The following is a 20,899-nucleotide window of genomic DNA, read 5'->3' as shown; positions in this document are numbered from 1 at the left end:
TTACAGATGATTTCCCAGAAGTCAATAATTTTTTGGTAAAATACTAATGATGGGAAATTGTGAGTTTTGTGTGAAATGTTCAAGGGTGCCAGGGCGCTACCCTTCCTAATATTGTTTGCTAGTGTCGAAAGCTCCTGAAAAAATAAAAATATTTTCTTTCCGGATGGAGATTCGATGTACGGCTCTTGGATATTAAGAGCTGAAAGATGCTTTGGGAGGGAATTTTCCAAAATTTACCATTTTATTTCCCTTTTCTGTTCGTTGCAGCCCATATGATTAACATAGTTGGAAAGACTGTTCCAATAGAAGCATAACAAGGTCTCAACCGTTATTCTACGTTTATTACTGTAGGAGTTACAGATAATTTCCCAGAAGTCAATATTTTTTTGGTAAAATACTAATGATGGGAAATTGTGAGTTTTGTGGGAGATGTTCAAGGGTACCAGGGCGGTATCCTTCCTAATATTGTTTGCTAGTGTCGAAAGTTCCTGGAAAAATAAAAATATTTTCTTTCCGGATGGAGATTCGATGTACGGCTCTTTAATATTAAGAGCTGAAAGATGCTTTGGGAGGGAATTTTCCAGAATTTCCCATTTTATTTCCCTTTCCTGTTCGTCGCGGCCCCGAGTGATTAACATAGTTGGAAAGACAGTTTAATTAGAAGCAGAACAAGGTTTGAGTTTTTATTCTACGTTAACTACTGTAGGAGTTACAGATAATTTTCCCGAAGTCAACGATTTTTTAATAAAAAGGGCGGAGGGGAAATCGTTAGTGAGTTTTGTGGGAAATGTTCAAGGGTGCCAGCGTTGCACCCGGCAGTTTTGGATTCAGCACATCAAAATCTATAAGAAAACCTCAAAAAACCTTGGTCGCCCCAAAATGCAAGGTACCCTGCAAATCTTATGGACTGGCTGCGAGACTATACTCTTGCTTTTCACAGTTCACAGAAGTAGCAGCGTTTGAGCACTTTAAAACGAAGAAAATAGTTGTTATGAACTAAGAAGTTATCCCAATCAAACTACATGTACACTCATGTCCAAAATTGTTGTCGCATGGCTATAAATATGTTGTTGTAGGAATATACGTAATTTGATAACGAATTCGCCCGGTATTTCCTATAATATTAGTATGTGTATGCTAGGCAGAGATATGTATGTGGCAAATTTCATGTCAAAAAGGCAGTAAATAAGAACAATGAAACGAAAATAAAACTCTTGTCCGTTTAGCAACATTTTGTTTCACTCATTCTAGTTTTATTGTTCTTTTCCTATGAAATTTACCACAAATATACATTTCCCGATTATACATATGGTATCAGTATTAATAGTACCCTGCAAAATCATTATCAAATTATATTCTTACAAGAAGACAGTTATATATATGCGACAATCATTTTGGACATAACTGTACATGCTTTTCAAAGTAGAGAATACATGACAGGAGCTAGAGTTAACTACACTACAATTGATACAACTTGCCCTTTCTGACAGTTGCTTTCACTGTTTTTTTTTTCTTCCTGTACGTAGTCATAACAAGCAGACAAGAATTGTTTCTATGGCAACAGCACATTGAGACAATTATAGTGGCTCATTTCTCTCGCTCTGTAATGATAAACATTCTACCCTTTTCGCGCATTGCCAATTAGAATATAAAAATCCATATTGTTTTAGTTGAATGTCGACTTGAGTAGTAGACTTGCTGGTTATTGAGAGCATCGATAAGGGTTCTACATTTAGTAAACGTTGATATGGAAAAGAAACAATTCACTAGTTCTGCTCTCGAGTTGTTTCAATACCCGACGCAAAAACTGGCAACATAGCATTGCGAGCAGCGAGCTGTCAGAAAGGACAAGTAGTATCAATTGCATTATACTGACTTGGACAATAGGTTGCAGTTCCCAAAGCATAACTACATAGGCAAGGCTAACATCATTGAGTGAAATTCTATACAACATAACTTGCCCGCCGAATATATACAGAAATGGAGTGGGTCAGTGGGTCGTGGGTCAACAGCATGTGACCCACTGTGACCCACTGCGACCCACCACACACTATGACCCACTGTGACCCACTGCGACCCACCACCCACCATGACCCACTGTGACCCACCACCCACCGTGACCCACTGCGACCCACCACCCACCGTGACCCACTGCGACCCACCGACTCAGTATGATCTACCGACCCTCTCTGCTCACTGCATTGTAGACAGTATCTTCTGAAAACTGGTAAATTTGTCTTCTTTTCACTTTCAAAACCTTCATTTCCCTTCCTTTTCCATTTGTTTCTGTCTAATTACCTGAGGTGAGTATATCTAACCAAGTGAAAAAAGAACTTCAGGCACTTTTGGATATTGATATTTTTAATAGTAATAATAGCAATATGACTGACACTACAATTTGACTTTCGAGACCTGTGAGTTTTTAAAGCTAACTACTGGAAAAAATACATTTTTGAATCACTGTAATATATAAAAAAAAATTGAATGTAACTATGTGTGCCTAATCATCACGGTCAAATTGCAGTAAAATGAAATTACTTTTGGTATATAGTTCGGCCTTAATCCAAATTGGGATGTTATATTGCTTTTATTACAATGCATAATATCCTAAGGAGGTAGTGAGGATCCTAATTTTTGCGAAAAAGAAAATGAGTATCTCGCAAGCCGTTAAATTTACGGAGCTGAAATTCAGTGTATTAACTCTTTATCGAAAATAAACAGAACGTGTCCTAGCATTTTTCTAAATTCTCCTTTATGTGGGGAGGGGCACTTTCTATATATGGAAAATTGGTAGTGAGTTGGTTTGTTAAAATTAGGGATGGGCACGAGCGAGTTCGAGCGAGTTTTCTTTGAAACTCGACTCGACTCGAAACAGACATGTTTGAGCTCGACTCGAGAACTCGGCTCGAAAAATTTCCTCCAACTCGACTCGAATTTGGTTTGAGTTTCGAGTCGAGTCGACCCAAAACGAGCCAAATCGAGCCTAATCGTGTGTGTAGTTCAAGTACTCTCTTCAAGTATCATACATACACAATACAATTATTATCAATGACACTACTACTACTACTACTACTTCTTCTTCTTCTTCTTATTATTATTATAAGGACCGCTGTGGCTCATTGGTAGAGCGTTCACCTCTGGTGCATGGGGTCCCGGGTTCTATCTCTGCTCCCGCCAAGTGAACCTTGTGGTGGACGAACACCGTGTGCATGGGTTTTCTCGGGGCCCGCCCATTTCCTCCCACTTTTTTCATTCCACCATTTCATTCATTTCTCATCATCACCATCTCCTTTAGCCTAGCCGACATAAGTGTGGGACATAAAACTCAAAGATTTTAACACTGCGGTCAGAAATAAGATAAAGTATGAATAACGATAATATATTGTAGATATTCACTATTATTATTATTATTATTATTATTATTATTATTATTATTATTATTATTATTATTATTATTATTATTATTATTATTATTATTATTAATAATAATAATTTCAGCACGCAAATTGTCAAACACGTAAATATTTCGTGAAAGCAGAGAAATGAACTTGTTTTTCCTATTGCCTTTGTAAATAGCTGTGAGATTCTTCCTCTTATTTGAGGAGTGTCTGCAAATTTTGACTACCATAGCTTTGCTCAAATAAACGACACACTGCCGCAGAAAAGTAATATTGTTCTTCTTCTATTTTTATTGCCTACTATAAACAAGGAAAAGGAAAAAGGAAAAACTATTCAGTAAAGAAAAGTCTGAACCTCTGTAGGGAGAGACCTCTGATTGCAGATTCCGTTTGGTGGTAACTTGTTTACTTTCAGAGTTGCAGGGCTGTTGAACAATAAACAACACGTGTTCAGTTGCAGTCCAGTCTAAATCTGTAAGAACGTTTGCCTCCAATGAATAAGATAAAAGAGAATTTCCGGCCATACAAAATATGAAGAAGCGAAGTCAGCATTTTCTTTACCATAGTATGTGGGGGCGCGGTAGCTCAGTAATAGAGCGTTCACCTCCGGTGCTTGGGGTCCCTGGTTCGATTCCAGCTCGCGCCGTGTGGACTTTGGGGTGGACAAACATCGTGCTCGTGGGTTTTCTCGGGATTCTTCCGTTTCCTCCCACTTTCTCCATTCCACCATTTCACTCATCTCTCATCATCACCGTCTCCTTTAGCCTAACCAGCAAAACCGTAGGACATAAAACTTAAAGATTTCGTTTTTACCATGATATGAGAGGATTTAGCGAACATCATGATAATTGTCACTTCTGGTAAAATTAAGTTATTAGGTGGACTGGATTGGTATTAAACCACAAGGGAAACTTGTTTGGTATGTGTCATTGTATCGAATTGCATAGGAATGATGAACTTTCTTTTCATACTTACTCGAAAGTCAGAAAATGTGGTATACAATTATGTTTCCACGAGCTGTCCATATTATACAAATAACAACATTGTTATCCAGAATAGTCTTTTTATAATATTGGTAATAATAATAATAATAATAATAATAATAATAATAATAATAATAATAATAATAATAATAATAATAATATGTAGAAACTAGATGACGATTATTCTTCTCGCAAGAAATTCTAAATATGAGGAATTTAAAAATACCATAGGAAAACTATAAAGCTAAAGACAATATAGGAATATTAGGAAAGAGTATTATGATGATAATATAAAGTTAAGTATGATTTCTTTTGTCACTAGAATTCTTTATAATGATTGATACTAACAGAAAAACAGACTAATAAAGCAATACGTTAACACTGAAAAATTAGTAATTTCTCCATATAGCCTATGATAAGATATTCAGAAAAGTGATCAATTTTGAATTATCCCTTTTATTAATCATTCATAATGGGAGCCATTTCAACACAGCTATACACAGTCACATATATAAAGACAAGGAGATTTAATGTTGATAATTATGGTTGGAGGGGTTATTCGATCTTATATATATATATATATATATATATATATATATGATAAAATATTGGAAAATATGGTAAATTTTACCTATTAATTAATTAATTACGAGTATTCATAACGTGAGAGCTGCTTCAACACGGCTATAGCATAAAGGGGTATACCAGGAGATAAATTGATACCCACATCAATTTGATTAAAGAGGGGTTACATGAGACACATCATGTATAGGCCTATATCCATCTTAGAATACCCCGGCAACCCTGTTATTTTTCTGTTCTGGAGTTAGCAGTTTTCCGAATCACCGCGGCGCTCCGCCCGGGTTTAGGGTTGTCAACGGATCAAGTGGCTCGGCTCACAACTCATCTACTATCGAGCCGAACCGAGAAATGAGCCGAGTCAACACCTTACCTAACCGAGACGGCAAAAACCGATGGCTCACCTGAGGCGAACCGAACCGATTCGGTGGCTCATCCCGAACGAGTCGGCTCAGGCCATAGGCTCAATTGAGCCGAGCCAATGGCTCATCCCAACCGAGCCGGCTCGAGCTGTTTGCTTAGTTGAACCTAGCCGAGCCCGTTGACATCACCACCCGGGTTGGGCTACTGCTTAGGTTCAGAAATACGACCGTGCAGGTCTCATCCTTGATGATAAAAACTACAGTATATACATATATTGGTGCTCAAGACATTTGAGGCTGTCTTTTTATTTTTTTAAAAATCTATTGTGGTGTCGTTATCGAGAAGAGATGAGATGCAAGCAGTGCCCCCTCTCGTGAGCAACACTAGAAGTATTCCACAGTACGTACGGCTTACATTTCTCACGGCTTTCGCTTTTCAGTTTAATCAGGCCATGATTTCAAATCGAGCTAAAACGAGCTAAACGAGTGAGCCGTGTATCAAACTCGACTCGACTCGAAACTCGATCTCAAAAACAGTAACTCGGCTCGAAACTCGACTCGAGAAAACTACCTTTGACACGGCTCGAAACTCGACTCGGATTCGAGTCGAGTCGAGTTTCAGCCCGACTCGTGCCCATCCCTAGGAAAAATGATCGAAAACGATCGATGTTACTTAAGAAAAAAAAATCAGAAACAAAAATTACAGTGCTTGTCTTCATATATCCATTGCTTTCTGTTATAATAATTGCTGAAGCTTATGTTTATTATATGGAGCGCTTACAGCACAGGGCAATCAACTCATAAAGTTGTGAGAAAAATAGGCATAAAATTTGTACTGTAAGCTTAATTACACGGAAATTTTAAGTTTGGGTTGTACGCATAATTGTATGGAAAATTTTACACTTTTTTCCCTTTACGTTGGTCTACTTACTTTGATTTGGAACTTTCAAATTTCATCCTTTTTTTCACTGAAAATTACCGTATTGATAATTCAACAAGGAAATAATTATATCATGATAATTTAATTGAAATTCATCGTAATTTGGCAAATGACAAACAGCAGTGTGGTAATTGAAGGGGAAGAAGGAGGGAAATTCCCATTCACCTCTGAACACTTTCCAGGAACCTCTTTCCCTTTCGCTTTCTAGACGGGGGAGGAAACTTGGTAATGGTATCAAACCTTCATTTGTAATTACAAAAAATAAATTTATAAACAAATAAGAAATCATCAGTTTATCAGGCTTTAATTGATAACTTATTCGACAGATTCTCTATCAAAGGCGTTGTAGATGAAGTTTCTGTTCTACATGGGTCGACATTGCCAACTGACATGGTTGATATGGAAAAGATGGTGTATGGTGATAGAGAGATGATACTTCTTGCTGAGTATTTCAAACCTGACCAAGAAAAATCGTTATCACACTTAAGTCTAACAAGTAGATTGTCGATGAGAAGTTGCAGAAATCGGGTAGACAAGCTCGAAATAGACGAGCTAGTTATTTCTTGGCTGAAGGATGGACATCATTCCGCTGCGGACGATTTACCACGAAAAAGTTACCAACAGGAAATAAATTCGATTTCAGATTTGTTTTAAGGTGGAAAATTACGAGTTACGGAAAATGTATACTTGTATTACTAATGGCTTATTTGTGTTATTCAACTTTGTACCTAATTTTTAGTAAGTCTCTTCTTTCCTTTAGGTAAACCACTTTGAATAAATATTCATAATAATTGCAATTATGAATATTTGTAACTTAAATTTAACGTGGTGTTTTAGTGATTACACAAATTACAATTATGAGCATGCTTTATGGAAATGCTCTCACATAGGGTACCCGAGCACCTTTATACCCTATGAACAACTGATTTTTCAAGTCTTTTGTGAGAAAAATATTGTGAACTGAGAAACCATAACCTTTTCCATATTGTACAGGAATATTTTCCTGCGAATAGAAGTTTCTTGTAAAATGCGTTCAGAAATTAACACTTGCAAGAATACTCTCTTAGTACAAGTATATTTTAGGCACACACTAATTTCCCCCCACCTCGAACTGTTTCAATTTCCACACTGACAAACACTTTACCATTTTATATCGTAAAGATCAGATCCACCGTTATTGTAACAGAGTGGTGCTTGAGCGATTGACTAGAAATTCAAACTCCGATTAGTGACAATTTCACAGTCTTGTTTTATTACAAGTGTAAACTCTTTAGTCAGTTCAGAAGACGCCGTGGATCGTGTTCAGAGTTGATGACGATGGATTTTGGTGAGTCAGAGTAGGTCAAAGTGGATGAGAGTGGTTCATGGTGGGTGGTGGGTCACGGTGGGTCACCATGGGTGATGGATCACGGTGAGTGGTGGGTCATGGTGGGTCACAGTGGGTGGCGGGTCAGTGTGTCGTGGGTCAAGTTTTCATTGACCCACGCCAACTAGTGATGAGCAAATGCAAGACCAAGACCAAGACCCGGGTGGTCTTGGTCTTGGTCTTGGTCTTGCACATGCGGTCTTGGTCTTGGTCTTGCAGTGGAACACTCGGTCTTGGTCTTGGTCTTGGTCTTGCACACCTAGTCTTGGTCTTGGTCTTGTTCTTGCACACCCAGTCTTGGTCTTGCTTGCAAGAGTCTTGCAAGTTTTGCTTTTAAGAAATCTATGATTTTCATAAGTAAATTTTACTCTGGATATAAGGGATAATAAATCCTACATTGCGTCAATAGTGAGGGAAATACAATGTATGTTTCTAAATGTAATATAGGACCTATTTTACCTTCGTGTAAGTGTGATGATACTGTACAACATAGGCGATGACCTTTACTTTTTTTTTCAATGGGTGATCACGCTTCACTACTTATAAGATAAATCACAACATTTCGTAATATTTTTATATGTTTTAACAGATCCAATACTCCACTGGTTCCCAAACTGGGGAGGCTATCCCTGACAGTGAGACGCATGAAAGAAAACCAAGACAGATTACTGAAATACCATAAATTGCAAAATTATTTTTACACTCTAAAGGCGTCAGATTTTTTCTTCCCTACCACGATTAGCTCATCTTTGTATTGAACAATCTCCCAATTAAATATTGAAATTTTGTTTTACTGATTCTAATATGTACTGTATGGGGCAGAAAAAGAACATACGCAAAAACGATGAAACAGTTAGACTTTCGAAATGTGGGCATGGAGAAAAAAAAGGAGAGAATCATCTGGGTTGAACGGAAAACGAATGCGAAGGTTTTAGAAATAGTAGCAGTAGGGGAGAAAAGAAGAATTTTAGATGTAATGAAGAGGAGGACATTGGTTGAGGAGGAACTGTATTATGAGGGACGTGCTAGAGGGAGGGGGCGAAGGAGATCGTAGTTGAAGAAAGATATTAAGACAGAAAATTGCTACGTTAAGACGAAAGAGACTAGCTGAGGACCACAGTCATCGAAGCTTCTCAGCTGCAGCAAGTGACCTGCCAATAATAGCAGAAAAGCTATTATTATGACGATGATGATATGTTTTGCAATATTGACCAAAAAAGAGAGAACAAATTAAAATAATAATAATTAAACCTCTTAATATTTTAGAATATGAAATGAAATTCAATTTGTGAGTTTTACGTCCTACGATTATGCCGGCTAGGCTAAAGGAGACAGTGATGATGAAAAATGAATGAAAATGGTGGAAAGAAGAAAGTGGGAGGAAACGGAAGAACCACGAGGAAACCCACGCACATGGTGTAGTCCACCACAAAGTTCACTTGGCGGGGGCTGGGATCGAACGCGGGACACCAAACACCAGAGCTGAACGCTCTACCACTGAGCCACCGCGGCCCCAATATTTTAGAATAATTTGAGTGAAAACTGAAAACGACTCAACTGTCTGTCTTTTTATATATATATATATATACTCAATTTATATAAATACTTTTGACCTACATTAGAAATACATAACAACGGCATCAAGCTTCAAGTTATTTGAAATAAGTACGAAATCACTCTCAGTTGTGAATATAGATTATTTATTGTTGCATAATGTTATATCGTTGAATCCTAGATATGCCGTATACCTAAGGGGGTTATAAGTTATATTGATAAACAATTATTCAACGTATAAGCATCCACCCATGAAATCAAACTTGCGGTCACATGCGCTAAGTTTTTGTCAATGTCATGAAAATGTTATTTCAATATTAATTTTATAAGACACATTAAAAACTTCCAACGGATGCTTGAACCTCAGAGCCAAGGCCATACCCATATAGTCGGCACCTATGGTGTACGGAATTGCCGATGTTCAATGCTACATTTCCCGTTAGTTTTGGAAGAAGAACACCATTCATATGTTTTTGAAATGAAATTAAATATCTACTTTAACGTTCCACGATTATAACACTGAAGCTAAGGGAAACAGTGATGATGAGAAATGGTGGAATGAAGAAAGTACGAGGAAACGGGAAAACCCACGCACAGGGTGTTTGTTCACCAAAAAAGCTCACATCGCGCAAGCTGCGATCGAACCAGGGCCCCATGTACCAGAGGTGAACGCTCTGCCACTGAGCTACCGTGTCTATAACATGCTCTAGTTTATTTTTGCTTATCCACTTCTTATGGACACAACTATTCTTCATATGATTTCCCAAAATCCAATCATGGGCCGTCGTGAATGATCAAATGATGACCAAAGTAAATCAGACACTCAAGTTATTATAGCTTGTAACAATTCATAGAATTATGCTGTCGGACGTCTCGTGAACAACCGATTCAAAAAACGACATACTGTAGCTATATGTTACAGGAGCAGATCGACTCACATGGATTGCATACACTACTGGGAACACATTCACTCCGGCGGTATTTTTACTGGAGCCAAGAAGTTCACGTGAAAGATGTAATGATTTTTCCCCTTCCTTTTTACATTCTATAAAAAATTCAAGTAGTGTTGGTACTTGTGCAAGACTCTTGCGCAAGAGTCTTGGTCTTGGTCTTGGTCTTGCAGGTATGGTCTTGGTCTTGGTCTTGGTCTTGCACCCCTTGGTCTTGGTCTTGGTCTTGCATCGGGATTCCTGGTCTTGGTCTTGGTCTTGGTCTTGGTCTTGCATGCAAGACTCTTGCAAAAACTGCAAGACCAAGACTCTTGCGCTCATCACTAACGCCAACTCTGGATATATATATATATATATATATATATATATATATATATATATACAGAGAGAGAGAGAGAGAGAGAGAGAGAGAGAGAGAGATTATACAGGGTGGTCCATTTTAATATTTTCAGGGAAATATCTCGAAAACGATTGAACAGAAATGAACTGAACAAAAACTCAAATAGGAAATACCATGGGGCAAATCGAATGGTGATGTCGCGGTGCCCCCCAAGGCTGCTGTTTAAGGGGGCCCGGGGCCCAAGTTTAAAATTTTAAATAAAAACATGGGGCAAGTGACATCTCGTTCGATAGATCTTTAAAAACTCAAAAGCGATGTGGCAAAAGATTTTTCATATCAGTCACCGTATTCAACATGGCCGCCAAGATATGTTACCTGTATCAGGTAAACGTCCAGTCCCACTAATATAAAAACTGTTGAACATAAATGAACCAAACAAAAATTCAAATAGGAAAGCCATGGGGCAAACCGAATGATGTTGTCGCCGTGCTCCCCAGGGCCGCCTTTCATGGGGGCCTAGGCCCATTTTAATTTAAAATTTTATTAGAAATTTTAAACGAAATTATGGGTCAAGAGATACCTCGTTCGATAGATCTTCATACACTAAACAGCGTTGTTTCAAAATATTGTTTATATGGGTCACCGTTATAAAATGGCCGCCAAGACATGGTGCCTGTACCAGATAAAACGTCCAGTACCACTTATATGACTGCCGTGTCTTGACAAAACGCTGTAACTTTGGCGGAGCAGTTTCGCGAAAATGAGCCGTAAAGTTTTCATCCGAAAATGTGATCTGCATCGTGTAGAACCGGTATATCTTGACTTTGGAAACGCGTGGTTACATGTAATGTTACGTAAATGCCTGCTGTGTGATTAAATTTGGTGAAAATTGATTGGTTGACCATTATTGCCTAGTTACACTGGTTCTACACGATACAGATAACATTTTCGGATGAAAACTTTACGGCTCTTTTTCGCAAAACTGCTCCGCCAAAGTTACAGCGTTTTGTCACGACACGGCAGATGAAGACATTGGAGATAATAACGGGTGAACAGAATAAAGTGAATGAAGGTCTATCGAACGAGGTATCACTTGATCCATATTTTCGTTTAAAATTTCTAAGTTGGGCCTGGGCCTCCATGAAAGGCGACCCTTGGGGGCACCGTAACAATATCATTCGATTTGCCCCATGGCTTTCCTATTTGAGTTTTTGTTTAGTTCATTTATGTTTAACCGGTTTTGAGATATTTCCGTGGAAATATTAAAATGGGCCACCCAGAATATATATACACAGGGTGTTAATGAACTATACCAACAAACTGTAAGAATTGATTCTTCACATCAAAATAAGACAAAAAGTTCATATGGACCTATGGCGAAAAGTGCATAGTTTCAGAGCTAGGGCTGTCCAAAATCGTGAAAAAGCCAAATTTCAACAGGCACTATTTCGAATTCCAGAAACTGTGGATGGCGTTCCTTACCAGTGTAAAGGGAGTCATGCATACACAATTCAGAAGTGCATATTTCGTCAATTTTCAATAGGTATACAAGGTATTTCATACAGGGTGTTATTCTCAGATATGCTCTCAATAGAGTTTTCAAATGCACCCTGATTTCAAGGAGAGTCCAAAGTAGGCAGAGGGTAAGCCCTGACAACAATGGACATCCAATGGTTCGGAGGGAAGTCAGAAGTGTTAGGAACCGGCAGCTACATTTGTGTGTGTGTGTGTGTGTGTGTTCGGAATAATGTGTGATGGGATGTATTTCGTCACGGTATATTTCACGTTTTCTCCACTTATAAGTGTGAAAGAAAACATCGCAGCATGGGTTTTCCCGAGTATTAGAAACCGTGCTGCTGATGATCGTTAACACTTTCGTCATCGCGTCAAAGGATTCTGTGTTCACTGCTATCAAGGCTTATGGTTTGCCTACTTTGAACCAATCATAAAGTCAGAGCACATCTCACAATTCGGTTGATGGCATGTCTGGGAATTTCACCCTGCAGGGAATAATCTGTATACTCATTGAACATTAATAAAAATGCATTTTTGGATTGCCTATGTGTGACTTCGTTTACGCTGATGAGGACCACCATTCAGTTTCTGGAATTCGAAATAGGGCCTATTAAAATTTGGCTTTTCTGCCCCTTTGGACAGAAACTATGCACTTTTCCCCACAGGCCCATATGAACTTTTTCTCTTATTTCGATGTAATGAATCACCTCTTACAGTTTGTCTGTATAGTTAATTAACACCCTGTATATATATATATATATATATATATATATATATATATATATATATATATATATATATATATATATATATATATAATATGCCCTAGAACCATATATACCTTTTTACTGCTTTATAGTCGTATATTTTGCCTAGTAAATCACGACAAGTACAAAATGATACTTGGATTTGAGCCCATACCTCCGTTTGTTATAAGCTGTCAAGCAAATGATATTATTTCTCTGGGCAAAGTTGAAGCATTCGCTTGGATAACACCTTCTTACCAAGGCTGGATTATTTTGTGATGCTTTGGAAAATTTATGGCACATTGCTAGTATGAACGACGACATGCAAATTAAAGTCTACTAAAATCAATATTCAACTTTATAGAATTTAATTGTTCTAGCAAGAAAATTAACTAGACCATATATTGTTATATCTTTATTTTCTTATTGTATCATTGTTAATAACAGTAATTGAGTAACAATCGTGTATAACTTACCAAAGGTATGCCTTTAAAACTAGTGACTGAAGCAACATATATAAATAACACATATTAATTTCTAAGCATTATTGTAATTCCTATTGCACATTATACTCTTTACTTACAAAATTATAATATCTTAAAATTATTTCTAAATAAGTCGAACACAGCTACATCCAATATAAGACAACCGTATTTTTCTTACTACTAGATAGTTTTTTTTTTAAGTGATTACAAACAAAAACCCAACAGAAAATACTACTTGTACTGAACAACACGCAAAGTATAATTATATTACATTAATATGAATCTGCTACAAGTACATTTAATTATTATTGGTTATGTTTATCCTGTGATATTTATCTTTTGAAATATTTTTTAAATATTGAAAAAGTGTGTATGAGCTGTTCTAAAATGAAATGCATTCACATCGTGTTACACATAGTATGAAATATAAGACAAGGAAAAAAAGAAAAACTTTTACAGTGTTTTGCTACGTTATATAAGTTAGTTTTACTCATACAATCATTTTGATTTGTTAATAATTTTCATGTGAAAAATCGGCAGTCTGAGAGTCAAGTGCTTCTTACTTGTTCACTGATTCACCAGAAGGATCAGTCATAATCTTGGATGAAGTCTTCATTAAAACCCTTAAAAAAAATAAAACATTTAGGAAAATTAATTTCGGAAAACTCATGACTAGAAAAAAAAAGAGTATTGAAGAAAGTAAAGCCTCAAAATAGCATTAAAAATACTACAACATTAAATACACAAAGTTTAAATAGGACCAAACAAATTAATACACGAAATTTATAACAATTCTAGGAATAATGATAATTATATGCTACCTTTGTTCCAATATATGTACCTTTGGAAGCTTTTTGTATTTTGAACAAGGAAAGGTTAGATGCATAACCATCCTAAGCAGTAGAGCCCTATTTACGCATGGGTAAACATGGACTGCGGCCCATGGCGGCAAATTTTCTTGGATCAGTTTTTTTTTTTAACCTCAACTTTTGGAAATTTCACTTTTGAATTTATTATGCTCGTTGTTATACATGTCATTGAATTTTTACACTTGTAAATATGCAGGAAAACAGAAACCTGTTGGCTACAAAGAGATAATTATCGTTTTAATTGTTACTACTATTAATGTTTTTATTCTTTCATTGGTGATACCGTATTCTATCCGAAGCATTTCCATTATTGATTAACTTAAGTCCAACATACACTAGCGTAGTTTTCTGTACGTAATTTCGGTCCGTAAAATTATGTCGCAAATTCGGTCCGTAAGTTAGCCCATACACCTAGCGTAAAAATAGGCGCGTAAAAGAAGAAGAAAAAGAAGCAGTAATTTGTCGCTCTTCGTCTTGCCCGCTGTTTGAGCACACTGTCACTTTTCAGTTTACTCAAATTGTTTGAACAGGATGGATCTATCTGAAGCCATGCTTTAAAGTGCAGGTCCTATAAGCATTATGCTATTAAGGAAACGAATATAAAGAAAGAACAAAATAATATGATTTGGACCAGGAAGTGATATTCAAAATGTAGGCATACATTTTTTGTATAGTATTGGAATGTGTGATTCCCATAGAATGTTCTAATCAAGTTAAATGAGATAGAATTAAAAAAAAATAAAAAAAGAAGAGAAAATAAAAGCTAAATGCGTGATTTTGGGAAAGCAGTAATTCAAATTAATACATTTTTCAAATTGGCGTAGACACTAAATTTGTTAGATTTCTCGAAGAAATAAATAAATCTACACTCTGTGACGTAACGTACTCACAGGACCAGGGACTACCACCCACCTTGTGACACTCATGTCTTTAGGGCAGAGTGCGAATTCTGGGGCGGAAATTTCTTCTAATTTGTTTTAATCCCTCCGAAAAGGAACAAACTGAAACTGATCCCTCACAAAGCAACCAACTCTCTCCTGTTGGGAACTATTTTCTCCCCCTTCAAATATATACAACGAAATTCGTGCATTCCTTTCGGGTAATATATGCTCAGCACATCTGCTGCTCTGGTAGAATCTAGTGCTGGTCGAACAAAATCTTAATGAAAGGGTCAGGAAAAAGAAGGAAAGTGAACCATCTCCAAGTACAAACAAACGAAATTTTAATTTCGAAGTGTTACCTGGCAAGTTATTTAAAAGTTTAAAAAAAACATGCCTAGAGTAATTAAAATTTAATATATAGAAAACGAATTAACACTTGATCTAAAGTACAACATAATAACCAAATGAAAAATTGTATCGTTTACTTTACTAATATGAAAGGCGGCAACAAATTCACTCTCCCGTTTTCTTTCCCAACCCTTCAAGCGCAGCATTTGCTCTGACAGTGGCGACGTTAATGCAGCCTGCTGCATTACATAGGATTGCTCATAAACATAAGTTGCTTGGGAGTTAAGGTATCTTTTTAAGATAAAAGATACTTTACCTTACAAACAACTAATTTTTAAATATATAAGTGCTTGTGTTATTTCTTATCCGTTTACTAACTGTAGAATAAATTGCTGGATATTTAGATATAATAGTTGTCATCCTCCTTCTAGACATTTGTTTAGTTTACTGAAACACGTTGATTAGACTGTGATATTCCTCATTGTTCTAAAAATTATGGAAAATCGAAAACTTTCCAAATTCCGCTTCACCAGGCACAAATTATCATTAATTAATATAATTCCACAATACATTCTCTGTCCACTTCTCACGTTAGTGTATAAGATATAAGAAATTTACAGTATTTAGTGTACTGAAAACATTTTGACACAGTAACTAGACATTTTTGATCGCCGTAAACCAACTTTTACATTAAAAATTGATTGATTCAAATGACAGGATCAAACCAATATTCAAATTAAATATAACAAATTTGGCGTTTTTTAAAAATAAATCATTTAGCTAATTGTAAACAAATTAGTGAATTGATTGTAAACAGTTGTAAATAAACAAGTTGTTTGCGAATATATTGACTATTAGTCAATGTACTGTGTTGGAACGCATTGTTGGATGGCTAACAGTTAATGAAAATATGAAACTACTTGTGGATCTGAAGTGAAGTGACTCAAATAAAAGTGTATAGATAAAATTAAATACTACTAAAATTATTCATGGAAGTGTCTTAAAATACACTTAAATATAATGTGAACTATTTAGTAATATTGGGAGTATTATTAACAAATGTACTGTCCACCATTGGCGATTAGGGGCACGGAGGTACTTGCCACCCCCCACTTTTTGCTTCCATAATAGGGATGGTATCGAGAGGAGACGAGACTGTACAGTCTCGGCCTCGCCTCGGTTGAAAAATAGCGATCTCGATCTCGTCTCGAGTAAAAAATCACCGTCTCGGTCAACAGATGCTTGTCTCGATCTCGGTCTCGGTCTTAAAATTAAAATTGTGAAAGTATTATTATCGTGCAGTCTGTCATTTCCGCTTCTTATTTTTTGCCTTCATTCTTGACTTAGAATAGGTGTGCCTCTTCATAGCTAATTTGCTAGCGCTAATTGATTTCCATGCGTGTGTTCCAGGTTCAGTCATCATTGGGTATATCACACTTGAGATAAAATCCTAATAGTAACCCATATTTCACTTTCAGTAGTAGACTGTCTCATATAGCCTCAGTACTGCCTACACAGTTAAACTCTACTAACTAACTCCAGTACTATATAGTAGTTTATTTCCTTCCAGACTTGTTCAATACCTCCTAACAGATAACGCAACACGTAGCAGCACGAATGTATTTACCAAAATTAAAATTTGACAATTTCTCATTTATTATCCAATACATTCTGCTTTGACTGTCATTTTAAAAACAGAATATAACGCTCATTATCATTTTTTATTTTTTAAATTTATTTATTCACTTTTCATTGGCCCCAACGAGCTAGTGTTAACATTAAGGGGCAGTACAATCCACTACGTACATATTTCAATCATAAAACATGACAATATATGTTTGTCATAGGCTAAAAAGAGACAAATAAAAGAAAGAAAAAAAAATACACAATAATGGAAATAAAGTATAATTATATATATATATATATATATAAGAAAAGGAAATACATGGTAACTACTAAATACACGAAACAATAATAGAAATTCAAAATATTGCATAAGATGTTAACTAGAATAACAATATATGAAATAGATGAACAGAAACTTTTATAGTTACGGATTATATATGTAATTTACATTAACAACAAATTTAGGAAAATATCATATAGCGTGACAGTTATTTACAATGAGCTATAAATTGCTCCAAGTAATGCTGTGTTACCTGTTTCTTAAATATATACTCACTACAACAATTTTTAAGTTTATCTGGAAGATCGTTATACGTTTTGATAGGATAGGATTTTAGATTTCTGGGCTTTCGGCATCGAAGGCCATTTAGCCCTCCACGTTTTTGAGGGATGACGTCCCTCGGCGAGCACACAATCCGGGGAAAGGGAAGGAAGATAGGATTGGGGAAGGAAGGAAGCGGCCAGGGACCTATAAGTTAGGTACCACCCCGGCATTTGCCTGGTGTGAATGAGGAAAACCCAGGAAAACCTCATTCAGGGTGGCTGGCCTGAAAAAGCGTTTTACACTTTTTCGACCAAGTAGACCCACCGGGAATCGAACCCGGGACCGCTCGCACCGAAGGCGTTATACGTTTTTGAGTAGACTGTATTTGTCACTCTTTGTGCCATAGTTAGTTAAGTTCATTCTTCTTATATGTAATGCATTTCTACGTCTAGTATTGTATTCATGATTATCGTTATTATTATTATTTTTTTCTTTTTTTTTTTTGAAGCTTGAGATTAATATATGTCTGGGAATTTACAATTTTGTAGATTAGAATACCTGTTTGAAATGTTGTAATTAAATTTAATGGTAATATTCCTGAGGTCATGTGCAAACTTTTGCTGGAATATCTGGGAGGTAATCGATACATTGACTTTATTGCTTTCTTTTGGAGAATTGCCAATCTCTTTATATCTGATTGCCTACCATTCTGCCAGATTACCGATAAGTAAGATAGGTAGGATTGTATGTGTGAATAGTATACTGCTCTAACACTTCAATTTGGTACGATATTACGTAAACGATTGAGAACTCCCACAACTGGTGATGTTTTCTGTGTTAACATTAATATATGTTTATCCCATTTCATATTTTCACCAAGTACCAGACCTAAGTGTTTTGCAGTACTTGCTCTGAGTATAGTCAATTCATATACTGTAGTTTGCCAGGGATCTGTGTTTTAAATGAAGGCTTATGAAACAATATTTTGGAGGGTTTCAGCACCAATTTGTTTTCACAAAGCCAGCGATTTAAAATGTTTAAATCGTATTTTATATTACACAATAGTTCTTGAACGGGGTTTTCAACATAAAATATTGTTTTGTCATCTGCAAATAAAGCAACTTTACTTTTGAGGTTTAACTCTTTTATGTGATTTATATAAATCAAAAATAATAGTGCACCTAAAACTGACCCTTGTGGCACATCATGAAAAACTGATAATGCAATGCTCTCTTGAACATTAATATACACATATTGTGTTCTATTGTTCAGATAACTTTTAAACCATTTCAGAGTCACTCCTCTTATTCCTGTTTTTTTCTTCAATTTTTAAAGCAAGATTGCATGATCAACTGTATCGAAGGCCTTTTTGAAGTCAATAAATAACCCTGCTGCTAGTTTATTGTTGTCTAAAGCCTCTTCTACTTCAATTACTAAATCAACAGTTGCATTTAATGTACTGCACTTTTTCATGAATTCATATTGGTGTTTGTAAAAGAAGTTAATCTTAACAAATAAAGTAAATTATTACTACAATATATTTTGTTTCAAATTGATCAAATCCTTCATTATCGTTTCACATCTCCGTGTTTAATTGACACTTTATAACACGAACTTCCTGAACCTTGTGGTGGGAGGCACGGTACTCACCTTTTCTATGTATGGTCTCGGGTCAGATCACAAAACAAGTTAAATTCAAAGTCCAATCTTTCACATAGTTTGAGTCTTACTTAAAATACATTCTGTTTCTTATACAAGTTCATAAGGTCGTATTGCATTACATAAACATATATCCAGCACCGTATCATAGATTAAGCTTATTTCTGAGCTCCCAGCGATGCAAGTGATCATTATTCGAGCAAACTAATCGTGTGTTCATTACGTTGAAATTTTTTTATTGATTGAAAATTACTTGCAATATAGGTAATTCGAGCTATCTGTATCTATTTTCTTTTTCTCGCCGAGACAAGTGATTCTTAAATTTCTAGTTTTCTTTTGTATTAATTTTCGTAGTTTTGCTGCAACATGAAGGATGCAATAGTCTTTTGCTTTTTTTTTTTTTTTTTTTGCTCTACGACTTTCGTTAAATTTTGGATCTAGTTTTACCCTACCTTACCTAGTAGATTAGACTATGCTAAGTTACTTTCTGGTCGAAATTGAGTTAAAAATACCTTTTTAATAGGCTATGTTCTTTTTAATGGTGTAATGATGTAAGTCTAAAAGCATTCTATTACTTTGTAACTACTTAGTATAGTTTGAAAAACAGTACTATAGTCTTAGTTAAGAAACCGGTTTTTCGCTTCTCCTGTAAAATTACGAAAATATGATTTGGCTTAGTTTACCTCTGAGATCCAGATATAATAAAATCATCACCATCAACATAATCAACCATTATCAATCCACTGCTGGATAAATTTCATTACAAGTCTTCTCCACAACTATCTATCTTGGTCAATTCTTTTTCAGATTCTTGATTTCATCACACTTTCTTGTATGCCGACATTTCCTAGGCTGTTTTGGCCACGTGGTATCCAGTCTACAATTGTTTTCGTCCATCGATCATAATTTATTCTTGCAATATGTTCAGCGCATTTTCAAGTCCATGTTAAAAATTATTTCACTAGTACAAGTCACAAGTTGCCAAATAATTCATTACTATATTTTTGGGCCACACAAGTTCAAATCCGCTACATTTGGAGCACTAATTTTGACCTTCGGACCTGGCAACACTGACTCAATGATTAAAATCAAAACAATGTAAGGAGCCCCACATTTGGTCTAGAGGCTAGCAGGTTTGGCTTCGGCTCACGTGGTTCCGAGTTCGATTCCCGGTGGGGGTACAGTTGAACGACCGAAGTGGTTCGGATCCCACTATAATCAGTAGCTGAACATCTCTTTTAGCAGCCCTAGTACAAACGTAAGACGTTAAACTAAAACAAACCAAACCAAAAATAAATATAGCTATATGGTATGGAAAATGATGGGCAGTGGGAATATTCCCGGTGAGAAGGAAAATAAAAAATGGAATATTCCCGAGGTTTTCCCCTTGCATACAAATTCCCGGAAAGCGATTTATTTCCATTCGTTTACTTTATTTTCCAAATTGTAAGAACCATATAACTAATACTTTATTTTTATTTATTACGATTTACTTGTAGGTTTTAAATAATTTGGAGGTTAAAAAAATAAAATTCGTTGACTGTATTTTATATAACTAATAATATGACTTTTTAAAGTTCCATTTCCATTTGCACTAAAATGTAGAAAAGTGCTAGTTTACAAATGATGAAAAGGATCCAGTCCGTAAAGTAATGTAGAAGTTATGTAGAAATAGAGACGAAGTATGATTAATACACCCCGAACCACCGTTAGTAAAAGACGTAGCTCTGTCTCCTGTCTCTGACTCGAATGCC

General features: G+C 36.0%; 1 protein-coding gene across 2 annotated transcripts in view; it reads right to left on the bottom strand.

Annotated features, from left to right (window-relative positions):
- Positions 1 to 13,135: 13,135 nt before the first annotated feature.
- Positions 13,136 to 20,899, bottom strand: part of Apoltp (Apolipoprotein lipid transfer particle) — a 6,186,292-nt gene continuing 6,178,528 nt past the window's right edge. For both annotated transcript variants that reach the window (XM_081762641.1, XM_081762640.1), the window contains one exon: positions 13,136 to 13,841. In XM_081762641.1, the coding sequence (XP_081618767.1) occupies positions 13,806 to 13,841 (36 nt within the window). In that variant the 3' untranslated portion in view covers positions 13,136 to 13,805. The remainder of the gene's footprint in view (positions 13,842 to 20,899) is intronic.

Source organism: Thermobia domestica, chromosome 6 (assembly GCF_964235325.1).
Source record: "Thermobia domestica chromosome 6, izTheDome1.hap1.1, whole genome shotgun sequence".
In the NCBI taxonomy this organism is placed as follows: Eukaryota; Metazoa; Arthropoda; class Insecta; order Zygentoma; family Lepismatidae; genus Thermobia; species Thermobia domestica.
Note: the sequence above shows the minus strand (reverse complement) of the source record. Positions and strands in the feature narration are given on the sequence as shown.